Source organism: Acanthochromis polyacanthus, chromosome 7 (assembly GCF_021347895.1).
Source record: "Acanthochromis polyacanthus isolate Apoly-LR-REF ecotype Palm Island chromosome 7, KAUST_Apoly_ChrSc, whole genome shotgun sequence".
Classification (NCBI taxonomy): domain Eukaryota; kingdom Metazoa; phylum Chordata; class Actinopteri; family Pomacentridae; genus Acanthochromis; species Acanthochromis polyacanthus.
The window spans coordinates 5,405,762-5,417,800 of record NC_067119.1 but is presented as its reverse complement, the minus strand read 5'-3'; the positions used below and the strand labels follow the sequence as shown (position 1 = coordinate 5,417,800).

At 37.7% G+C, this 12,039-nt stretch overlaps 1 protein-coding gene across 1 annotated transcript in view; it reads left to right on the top strand.

The window, feature by feature from the left end:
* Positions 1–10,542, top strand: part of cds1 (CDP-diacylglycerol synthase (phosphatidate cytidylyltransferase) 1) — a 45,236-nt gene extending 34,694 nt beyond the window's left edge. The window contains exons 9-13 of the mRNA XM_022217360.2: positions 1,822–1,890; positions 2,300–2,452; positions 2,787–2,906; positions 4,205–4,308; positions 6,027–10,542. Of these exons, the coding sequence (XP_022073052.1) occupies positions 1,822–1,890; positions 2,300–2,452; positions 2,787–2,906; positions 4,205–4,308; positions 6,027–6,162 (582 nt within the window). The 3' untranslated portion in view covers positions 6,163–10,542. The remainder of the gene's footprint in view (positions 1–1,821; positions 1,891–2,299; positions 2,453–2,786; positions 2,907–4,204; positions 4,309–6,026) is intronic.
* Positions 10,543–12,039: the final 1,497 nt, after the last annotated feature.

Here is a 12,039-nt window from a genome sequence, read left to right as displayed (position 1 = left end):
AAACACAAGATAAGACAATCAATTTGGTATTTTTTAAGCTTTTAAGACAACAGCTGTTACATCAGTGCACTTTCCAGTAAAAGAAAAAGATTGAATGGGGTTAGAAAAGTGACTTAACAAGTTTAAATATTGAGGTTTAGATCATATAGTGTTACTCATAAAGTGATTTTACCTCAGTAATTTACATATTGGGGATTAACAACCTAAAAATCTATATAAAAAACTACTCTGTCTGGCTATAATACAAGCTATGACTGAGACTACAGTGTTATTATGTGTGGACAACAGCTTTATTAATCTAATAATCTAAGTGAGAACCAGCGGTATTATAAATTGTGGAACTTAATCCTATTAATATAAACAATAATTATAGATATTAACCTCACTAATTTAGATAGAGTATTAATGAAAACCCAACAAATTCAAGGATTTCCTGGATAAATCGTTGGTTTTATTCTTATTTTATGTGGATTGTTTGTGATGTAGGTGTTGTGTCAGACTTGACATGTGATCTACAGACTTATTAACAGGTGGCTGAAATTAATTTACTTTGATAAATGCGTGTACTCGGCTTTAAGCTTGGACCTTTGTTTAGATTATGCAGCATCTGAGACGTTTAAATGAGACATAGGTTGTGATTTATTTGTGTTTCTTTGCTTGGGAAGGTTCGCGAACCAAAAATACAGACATTACCGTTCCAGAGTTTGCAGTCACTTAGAAATGTCCTTATTTTTGAAGAAAGAAAAGCAGTTTCTTTCAATGAAGATAGCATTAAATGAATGATAAATCCAGTGTAGACATTGTTAATGTGGTAAATGACTATTCTAGCTGTAAACAGCTGATTTTTAATGGAATATCTCCATAGGGGTACAGAGGAACATTTCCAGCAACCATCACTCCTGTGTTCTAATGCTACATTGTGTTAGCTAATGCTGTTGAAAGGCTCATTGATGATTAGAAAACCCTTGTGCAGTTATTTTAGCACATGGATAAAAGTGGGAGTTTTCATGGAAAACATGAAATTGTCTGGATGACCCCAAACTTTTGCGCAGTAGTGTATTTGATACGTATGATAAGAGTTTGTTGAATTCTCTAAATGCTATGTAAAGGTGCCTCGATGCTTCCGTCTTTTATATCTATTTTAGCATGAAATAAAAGATGATGTATTAAAGGAAAAGTCATCATTCTGTCCACAATTTCTTGCCGTAGAAACATTGTAACCGTCAACAAAATCTGCTGTTGCATGATTTCGTAGCTTAGTCAGATTTTTCTTAGCACTTTTTCTTGCCTTTGTGACGTTTTCCATCAAAAACATTCAGGAAAAGCCAATTCTTCAGACTATTCGTACACAGCTTAGATCTTGGGGCAAACCCCGAACACACAGCAGGGATTTATCATCTCGTCCGTCCTTGGGAAACCTCAGGACGTCCCCCAGGATTGGCTGATAGACGACGACTGAGCCAGAAAGGTGTCAGAAAAACAAACGGAGGAGTTGTTTTGGTTCGAGATATTTCCCCGTTGGCTGTCATTTAGTGGCATCTTTCAAGAGCAAACTGTTCCCTGGTCAGCCTCGAATAGATCAAACAAATCTGCTGATAAATAACTCTGCAGCTACCAATACGTATGCATTGAATTATTCATGTGCTGTTTTAAAATCTACTGCGTCAACTCCACCTCTAAATAAGTCGATAAATCAGGATTGAGTTATTAAATACAGAGTGAGAGTGACCCTATCTCTATTCAGTGACTCAGACTGTAATGAAAAATCAAAAGCAGCTTGTGGTGATTCTTAGTAAAAGCTTCATGTTTCTGTTTCTGCAGCTTTCACCCAAGAAGACCTGGGAGGGCTTCATCGGCGGTTTCTTCTCCACCGTGGTCTTTGGCTTCATTGTGAGTTCGCTTCATCTGATTATTTTTTTCCGACTCGCTCACATGGTTTGCATTTTCTGCGTCCAGTTTCCAAGCTCCCAGGGCGGGGAAGTTTGTGTCTGTGTGCCGTTTTAGTAGCCGATTAAAATTAAATTAAACAGAGGAAATCTAAACTGGGGTTGGGTTTTGTCGGCGGAGATGAGAAGAATTCAGTCACGCAGCTTCTGAAGAATGTTAATGACAGAAATTAGATTTTTATAATTTAATAATACGCCAGCCAAGACTCATAACAAACATTTCTGCAGCGTTTCCACATTTCCTGTCCGCTCCCGAGATCAGCTACAGTTACTCTAAGCTTACTTGAATGCAGTTTGTGGTATTTTATGAACTCCTAACTTTCTGTGTTTGTCGCGCTTGGTTTCGCCCTCAGCTGGCCTACCTCCTGTCTCAGTTCCAGTACTGTGTGTGTCCGGTGGGGTTCAACAGCGAGACCAACGGCTTCACGGTCGAATGCGAGCCGTCTGAAATCTTTGTGATGCAGGAATACACTCTTCCTGCTGTGGTGCAAAACACACTGAGATGGGTAAGGCCTTTTCCAATCCCTTTGATTTAACCCCTTGATGCCCATTGTCGTGAATTTGCATCACACCGCTTTCATTCAGACTGCAGCCGAGACAGCGTATCCTTTCCCCCAATACGTACCTCAGAACCTTTTGAAAGCACCGGTTTTACGTAGGACTATTATCCCTAATGTCCTATTAGTCCTATTATCACACTTGAACTTCTTTATTGCTCTTCTCCAGGTTGTTTTCTCCTGCTTACATTCATGCTTGTGTATCTACTGTGAGATTTACATTGCTTTGGATAAAAGCTGTAGAATATTCGTATGATTTCTTCTTCTCTGTTTCTTGTTTCAGAAAACGGTGAACCTCTACCCGTTCCAGATCCACAGCATCTTCCTCTCGTCCTTCGCGTCTCTCATCGGGCCGTTTGGAGGTTTCTTCGCCAGCGGCTTCAAGCGAGCCTTTAAAATCAAAGTGAGAAGCGTCTCAGTTTCTCCTTCTTGTCCAACAGGATTAATCCATTATGCTTTGCTTCACCTGGACACGATTTCAGTCTTGTTTCCCTTCTTTTTAGCATCTTCTGCTACTTTAGTTTTAAACAGATGAGATTTAATTGAGTTTAGTTCCTTTTTGTTTCCATTTTAGTGCCACACGTTAGTAATTAGAACCTCTGCAGTCTAAGTTCTTCTGCCCCTGTCACATTTTTACTCACGTTTTTCAAATCCTGCACCTCTATGGAAACTACAAACATGACTAGAAGTAGAGAAAATGACACTTATGATGCCATAAATCATTAAAAAAAATAAGAAATTAAATCTTTGAAAACTTGGAATCAATGTGTGAAACGTTTTTCACCAGTACTTTTTACTAATACTGGAAAAATAGCAGCTCTAATAACATTAAAATTGGTTTTAACTTCTGTTTTTGCACCTCCTGCACCGCCTGCAGTTCATCCTAGTTCTGCTGGATATTCACAGAATTTTTTCAGTTGTGCAGAATTTTTTATATTTTCAAGGAATCTGGTGCAAAATTTGACAAAAGACATACAGAAAAGGGCGATTTTGATGAAATTATACAATTGTAAACGTACTTTTGTTTAAGTTTCCCGTCAGAGCTGCTTATTTTTATGGTTTCTGCCTCCTGAAAATGCTCCAACCTTTGCGATTTTTAAACTTTAACGTGCCTTTTGGGGTTTAGAGGTTTAACACTGAGCTCAACCCACAAGCTCTCCCTCAGATTAGTTCAGGGGAGATGATTGCACAAACCGGTTTGACCACTTCATCTGCGGCGAGGAGCTCAGATGTTATTTAAAGTGACGGGAAGCTCTGCGGTGTTTTGTTTAGTTCTTCACACGGCTGCACATTTTTATCACCGAAGGCTGTCGAGGTAATAAAAAAACGAATACCGACGGCCACCGAGCGGCACCGCTGCTGTCAGCCGGGCTTCATCACCGCGTTCTCTCTGCTGGCAAAAGCAATTTCTCAAACGACTCAGCCGCTTAATGTTTGTCAAGTCTGAGCTTTGCTGACTTGCCTTTGTAGCAACGCCACCTAGTGACGTTATGCAGCATTATCTTTGGAAAATGCAGCAATGAAATACCAAACGGAGACAAAAACATGCACTTTTATACATTTTAGTGAAACTATCATGAATGGCAGTCTGTGCTTTTTAAAGAGGGGAGTAAAAATGCAATAATTCTGCGATTAAATGCAGGTTCATTTTAGGTATTTGAGCTCAGGTGTCATTAAATCCTGGTTTCTTCTCTCCTTCAGGATTTTGCCAGCACCATCCCGGGTCACGGCGGCATCATGGACCGATTCGACTGTCAGTACCTGATGGCAACGTTCACGCACGTCTACATAGCCAGCTTCATCAGGTGAGAGAAATGAAGATTAGAAGCTCAGATGGAGAGCTGTAAATTAGTGAATATCACAAATTCTGTTTTTGAAAAGCTTCAAAGTAATTTAGAAGCGCAACATTTTTAGAAAAAAGTGGACAAACGTGGTATTTTTGCAGCATAATGATGACAGCAACACATTTTTAGCTATAGTACGCTACTGTTCAAAAGTTTGGGATCACTTAGAAATTTCCTTATTTTTGAAAGAAAAGCATTTTTTTCAGTGAAGACAACATTAAATGAATGATAAATCCAGTCTAGACATTGTTAATGTGGTAAATGACTATTCTAGCTGGAATTGTTTAATGGAATATCTCCATAGGGGTACAGAGGAACATTTCCAGCAACCTTCACTCCTGTGTTCTAATGCTACATTGTGTTAGCTAATGGTGTTGAAAGGCTCATTGATGATTAGAAAACCCTTGTGCAGTTATGTTAGCACATGAATAAAAGTGGGAGATTTCATGGAAAACATGAAATTGTCTGAGTGACCCCAAACTTTTGATTGGTATTGAATATAAAATAAATGAAATATTCTTGACTCTACTGCTAAGTTCAACAGAAAACCAGCATTTCAAAGATATTTTACCTTAACCTTTAGACGCAGAAGCGGGTCAAAAATGACTCAGTCAGGTCGTTTTCTTGCGATATCATTTCATATTCCAGCTATTCCTCAAAAGACATGGTTTTGATATCATTCCGTTTAAATTATTAAGGTACATTTTTCTGCTTTAAAAAAAGCAGTGGTTTAAGTCTTTTAGTTTTGCATTCACTCCCTATTTTTCATTCAGTATTTACTTGGATTTTCAGTCAGTGTTTGGTTACATTTAAGCACCAAAACTGGTTGGATTGGTAGAGAAAAGGGTCTCAGTTTGAGTTAAAATACACCTTGTTGCTATGTTGCAAAACCTAATATTTGTAGGTTTCTGTGATGACAAAATTTTACACACACTTTTTCATCCAACAGCTCGACGGCACCAACGTTATGGAGGTTGTTTTCTGGTCATCAGTGATTTAACCAAAGTGAAACTGGATGATAAAGCTCCATTCTCAGTTGGAACTAGCTCCAAATTTCTAAAAACTGGAATATCAGAAAGTTATCGATTCGTAAAGGCGAACTCTCACCCTGCCGCTTTCCATTTGCATGAGAAAAAAACACTGTTTTCCAGCTGTTGTGCAGTTTTTAAATGTTAATTTGTATTTTTAGAGTAAAAAATAATCAAAAAGTTACATCTTACTTCAACACTTTTAGCCCCTTGATGCCCATTGTCGTGAATTTGCATCACACCGCTTTCATTCAGACTGCAGATAGCGTATCCTTTCCCCCAATGCCGGGTTGTGCATATTCAATACGTGCCTCGGAACCTTTTGCAAGCACTGGTTTCTCATAGGACGGGTCAGAGTGGGACCTAATTATGATATATCTATTATTATCTATGTATCTATGTTGTATGTGTAATAGATAAATTAACAACCTCCACTTATTTTAGCATCAGTCCATCCATCCATCCTCTATACAGCGCTTAATCCTCATTAGGGCCAAGCAGAAAAAGTTTATTTATTCATTCATTCATTCATTTATCATTTATTTCATTCACCAAAAACAAACACAACATAAATACATATAAAACAAAATATCTGAATGTAAATAAATTCACACGTGAAGGGATTAACCGTTGTAAACGTTTGTGTTTCAGAGGACCGAACCCCAGCAAAGTTCTGCAGCAGCTTCTGATGCTTCAGCCCGAGCAGCAGCTCAGCATCTTCCACACTCTGCACTCCCACCTGAGAGACCGAGGGATGCTGCCTCCCGCCGCCGCCCAGGCCAAGTGAGGCCCCGCCGGCTTCACGGGACGACGGCGACCGGAGAGTGTGAGAGGTGGTTTTGAAAGTTTGTGTAAGCATGTACACACACACACACACACACACAGACGCACACTGCAGCATGGCCGTACGCTGCGTGATCCCAGGCCTCCTTCAGAGCATCCATCCTCATCCTTATTCAACTTCCAACCAGCTTCAAAATCACCACTTTGGACCTGAGGGGGAAAAAAGAAGAAGAAAAAACAAAAAAACAAGCACCACAAAATGAACACGTGAAGCTGCAACGATCCCCATCCTAAAAACTGAAGACAAGTGAACAGAAGTGACTCTAAAGCACACGGCTTCCTCAGCAGGCGGACGGTGGATGTGCAGCTTCACCGTGGACGGCAAATATTGCACTGACTTTAGCTGAAAAGAGAAAAAAAACGACACATTTAAGACGCTTCTACCAGCATAAACTGGGCCCAGAGCGTTTGGGCACGTGGACCTGAGCTACGGCAGACTGACTGTGGAGAGCCGTCTCCTGGTTTGGTGACGTGATGATGCTCCACTCTGTTTTCTAGACTTAACCTCACAGCTTAACTGAACATGTAGCATGAGCGCGAGTCCTGTCTGCAGCTAACCGAAGCCATGTTTATCCTCCACCTCCACCATCAGCTTTTAGGGGTTTAAAATCAAAGTAACTCGCACAATATTAGCCGACGCCGACCGACTGTAGGCATGCTAACGCAGAGAGTAGAGCGTCGTCTGCGCACTCGACACTTGAATTAATGTATTGTACATAAATATATATTGAGAGTATTTAGCTGAACAAATAACTAATATATAACCACTTACGTGACCTGCTGCGGAAAACAAAACAAACAAACGAAAAAAAACACTTTTAAGCTATGAGAAATGATATGCAAAAAAACAAAAAGATCATTTGTAGCCTTTAGCATGAGCAGATTAGATTTTTAACGGGTAGCGATGTACATTTGATCTGAGGGTGCTGCTTATTTTAGAGGGTGTTCTGGGTGACGTTTTATTAGAGATTGTAAAAAGAGAGAGAGAGAATTTAAAGGAACAAGTGTTGGAAATGAGGTAGATGAGATAAATACCGCTCTCATGTTTGCATGTGATGCACAGAGATGACGTTGGCTCAGTATAAAGACAAAAAGCAGAGGAAAGTAGCTGGAATAAGTCCTAAAAAACGGTTTAAAATCTACCTGTAAAGCTCATATGATGACATGGATGCTGCACTGGAATGTAAATAACCGCTATTTACATTTTCTAACTTGGTGTCTTCCATCTTCTCTGATCTTTATGTGCTTGAGTGTTCTTGATTTTCCTTAAAATTTTAATTATTTTTGATTTGTCTGTTTATTTTTGGCTGTAAAATGTCAAAAAATGCGAGTCCAAGCTACTCAAATTCAGTTTCTATCGATATAAAGCAAAGAAAACCGGCAAATCTGCGCCCTAAAGAAGCTGAAATCACTGAATAATTCAAGCTATCACTATCTAACACTCTTTATTGGCAACTTTCACACCTTTCTATTTAAATTTAATCACTTAAATGCACCAATTAGTCAATTATTATAATTAAAACACACGTTATTCCATTTGGTACTGGATGTCTAAAGTGTCTCTATAGAAAACAATTGACTTTTATTCTTAGTTTTCTTTGTAAAATCAGGAAATCGGCCAACTTCTATGGCTCTACGTTCTGTACATCTCTAGGAAACACGGCCAAATCCATCCGACATGAAAGAATAATGCAACTTTGATGACTGAAAATAAATTCTCTGCAAGTTTCTGTCATGGATTTGGAGTTAGCAAGCAACTGGTTCCGTTTCCAGCTCCTCCTGCTCCGTTTGTTTGACAACACTAAAGCAGTTATTCATCTTAAACGAGCTTAATTAGCATTTTTCTTTACATCTTTTTAGAATATTATTTCAAAAGCTGCTTCAAAATCACTTGATGATTACTGTATATGGAAACGTGGCATGTGTGGATAGTTGGTAAAAAACGAAGACAAAAACACACTAAAGTCTGTTATCACAATGTTTAGATCAGCTGCTGGCGAGCAAGAATTTCCTCCTTAAACTTCTGAAAGCAAAAGTCCATCCATGATAAAATAACGTGACCACACCTAAAGTCAGTGTTTCAGAGTTTTTAAGGGTTGATTCAGGTGGCATAAACTAAATTATCTCCACAAATCTTTGAGAATCCACATCCAAATTTGCGTTTTGTTTTTTCAAAATTCACACAAATGTCTGTAAACACGGTTGATGAGAGCACGCGTGGTTGGAAATAATTATCCTTCTGAGCACATAAGTAGTTGGTTAAACCACGTCTAAACTTGCAAACTGCGCGTCTCTGTTTTCGTTTACAGATTAAACAAACTAAATACGTGTTAATCTATGAGCTTTACAGGTAAAATTCAGGCTAAACGTGCTAAAATGAGAGTGGTTTTTATTTTACTCTTGTAAGAAAGAAGGAACAAAGAGGATCACATTTCCAAAAACCAACAGGCAGTGCTTCCTTTCTCGATTTAACCAATGACTTTAGCTGCACTGTTATCGGGTTCTTCCTGAGGACTCTTAGACGTCAAGTCACTGTTAAATGATTAAGTTCTGAATGTAGTTCGATGACAGTCTTTTACTGTATTTACACACAACTTTAAGGGGAGAAAAACTCTCCCGACGGGAGGTTTTGAGAGCAATATCGCATCTTACAGCGGAGAATTTTAAATCTGCCGGCTTGTCTGACGAATCGGACGATTGTTACGAGGCCGCGACGAGATTCTCCGATCTGTTCAGCGAGGAATGTTTACCAAAGCTCTGTCCGATCAACGCTGATTTCCTCCTGAGAAACTGCCAAACTTCCTCTGTTTGTTTTAAAAAAGGAAAAAAACACACAGAACGGAGTGAAAGTTTGGAGCCGGGTTGCAGACTGAACACCTCCAGTCACATCATCCAGCTGTTGGTGGGAGGATCATTTAATTTATTTTTGTCCAGTTTCTTCTATTTAAACGTGTGTTTTAGCTTGTTTTTCGCTGGGGGGGATTTTCGGGACCAGCCGACTGTAAGAATCCAGCTAAACCCTGATCACTAATAAAATGCACACTAAAACGCTTCACAGGTTTTCTCTATGCAGCTGTCCAGCATTATTACTGAAGAATAGGAATTAAAACGAAGCAATCTGACCAAAAACGGGAATCAAAAATCAAAGCCAAATCATTTAAACTGGTTAAAACTGTTCTCGCTGGAGTTTGAAGTGTACCGGGAATAATTAAACACTAAAATGATACAGTTTATACTCAAACATGGAGAAAAGGATTATTTACTTTTTTTGTGTGTGTTAAATTAATAACTAGAGGTCTAAAGTGTCTAACAAAGACTTGAGTATGACTTTCAGTGCTGAGTTTCCATTTTAAAATCCTTTAAATTTAAATTATTTTGGCATTATTGGCTGTAAAATGTCAGAAAAGGCGAGTCCAAGCAATTTAAATTCAGTTTAAAGCAAAAGAAGCAAAGAAAAACAGCAAATCTTCACACTTGAGAAGCTGAAATCAGTAAATAATTTGAAATATTTAACAAAATGTAACTCTGAATTGGCAACTTTCATTTTTCTGAGTAAATTTAATCACTTACATGCATCAGTTAATCAATAATTATTATTCAGACACGATTCCATGGGTACTAAATGTCTAAAGTGTCTATTTTAAAAATGGCTTTTATTCTTGATTTTCTATTTAAAGAACCCTCGAATTTCAAAGATTTTTGATTCTTCTGGGGGGTTTTCTGTTTAAATTTCAGAACATTTTTAGTCCAAACCCAAAATAATTCAGTTTATGTCGAAGAAAGCAAAGAAAGTCAGCAAATCTTAACACTTGAGAAGCTGAAATCACTCAATAATTCAAATCATCAGTATTTAACTCTCCTAATTGGCAACTTTCACACCTTTCTATTTAAATTCAATCACTTAAATGCACTAATTAGCCAATTATCTTACCGAAAACAGGGATTATTCCATCGGTACGCTCAAGATTTCAGTTGTAGTTCACATTAGATCTAAGTTATTACATGTGCAATTTTATATTTTTACCCAAGTTATAAAGATGAAACGCATAAATGTGAATACAGGAGAGAAAACAGGTAGATTTTAGCGGCCCAGGTGTCTTTTTAATTTATCATCTTGTGTATATTTTGTTTGATTTGCTTTGAGCAGAACTGTTTTCTAATGAGAACCTTTTAGCTTTTTTTTTGGAGTGAATAAGATTAAAGATGAAGCTGTTAATATTAGGGGCAAAAACCAAGTAATGTATGAAACATACGGACATGTGGGTGGGGAAACGGTGGAGATGTTTATTGTACGGAGGTGAATAAAGTTTGTTTTTTCTTTAAATCCTCTCGTGTGTCTTTCTTGTGTTTTTGGAAAATGACCAAGCAGGAGATTCATTTTGACATTAAAGGACCAACTTCAGATTTATTCACATAACAAAGCTTGACAATTTTTTGACATTTAAAAAATAGATTTTGCAGAGTGTGAAAGAGGAAATGCAGCGTTTTCACCGACGTTTTCACACATTTAAGCATCAAGAGCTCCTCAGATAATCGCCGCCGACTCCTCTTTCCTCGATAAACGTGTTGAAGGAATGAAGACGGCACACGGAAGAATACTGACTCACAAAGAAACCATAAAAGTGGTGTTTTCTGATGTGTAATATATAAATATAGTCACTGATTTTGGGATTTGGCATTCGTGATTGGTGAGTAAACAAATTCATGGCATTCATTCTTCTGATTCTTTCCTCATCGATTAAACATAACAGATTATAAAATACAGAAAATAAACCAGATTTTATGCAGTTTGAAAGTAAAATGACAAAACAAAGAGTCAAAATGCTCACATTCAGAGCCAGCTGAGTGTTTTTTTTTGCTCCTAATCTTAAAAAATAAACAATTATTTCGTCCCTGTCAGTATCTCGTTTCCATCTTCGGGCAGGTTTTTAATAAAGTGCGTGTCACATTTAAGTCAGTATTTAAACGCAAATATGTTTAAATCATTATTAAAGTAGGGATGCACAATTATATTGGCTTTAGAATGTAATATTGGCATCAGTAGATAAAAGTTTGAACATTACATAAAATAAATATGAATCGCTTTGCAGGTAAGTCGCAATGTTTTTCCTGTTTTTCGCACATTTTGAAATTTGCTTGTGGGTCCACACTAGAGGAAAAAAGGTCATTCCAGAACTGGAGGAGATTTTACCCATCAAATTTCAAATAAAATACTAAAACATGTAGTTGTTGTGTAAATTTACTTGTCCTGAGACCAAATCTAGAAAAAAAATAGGAGAAAATGTTACCAAATAAGTCTGGAGTTCGCCCTAAAATGCAGTTTTTCTCTTGTCCCAACCTCTGGTTACCAAATTCAATCTCAAATAAAATGGTTAAAATGAAATGTAAACACCATTTTTTGGTATTTTTTTCGTTGATGTCTCTTGTAATTGTGGGAACATTTTTTTTCAATCAATATAGTATTTTAAATAATAATTATCATGCATGTGCCCCACAACAACCCTGTTAGCATAACCTTGTTAGCTGGTAGAAGAAGAAAACATTGTCAGCCATTGAATGTCTCGCTCTACATCATTATCAGGATCAGACTAGTTCTTTTGACCTTTTTCTTTGCTGTTTTCTATCGGTAAGTTTGTCCTCTTGGTCAGCAGTAACAGCTAGCTAAATATCTAGCTTCTACTGCTGAGGAAAAGCTAACATTAGCATGGATTAGCATCCTTGTTACTGCGATGACAGTAGGGTTAGCAAACAACGCATAAAACAGAATAAAAACGGTACCATTGATGTGTAAGCTGAGATAGTTTATTACCTATTATTGATG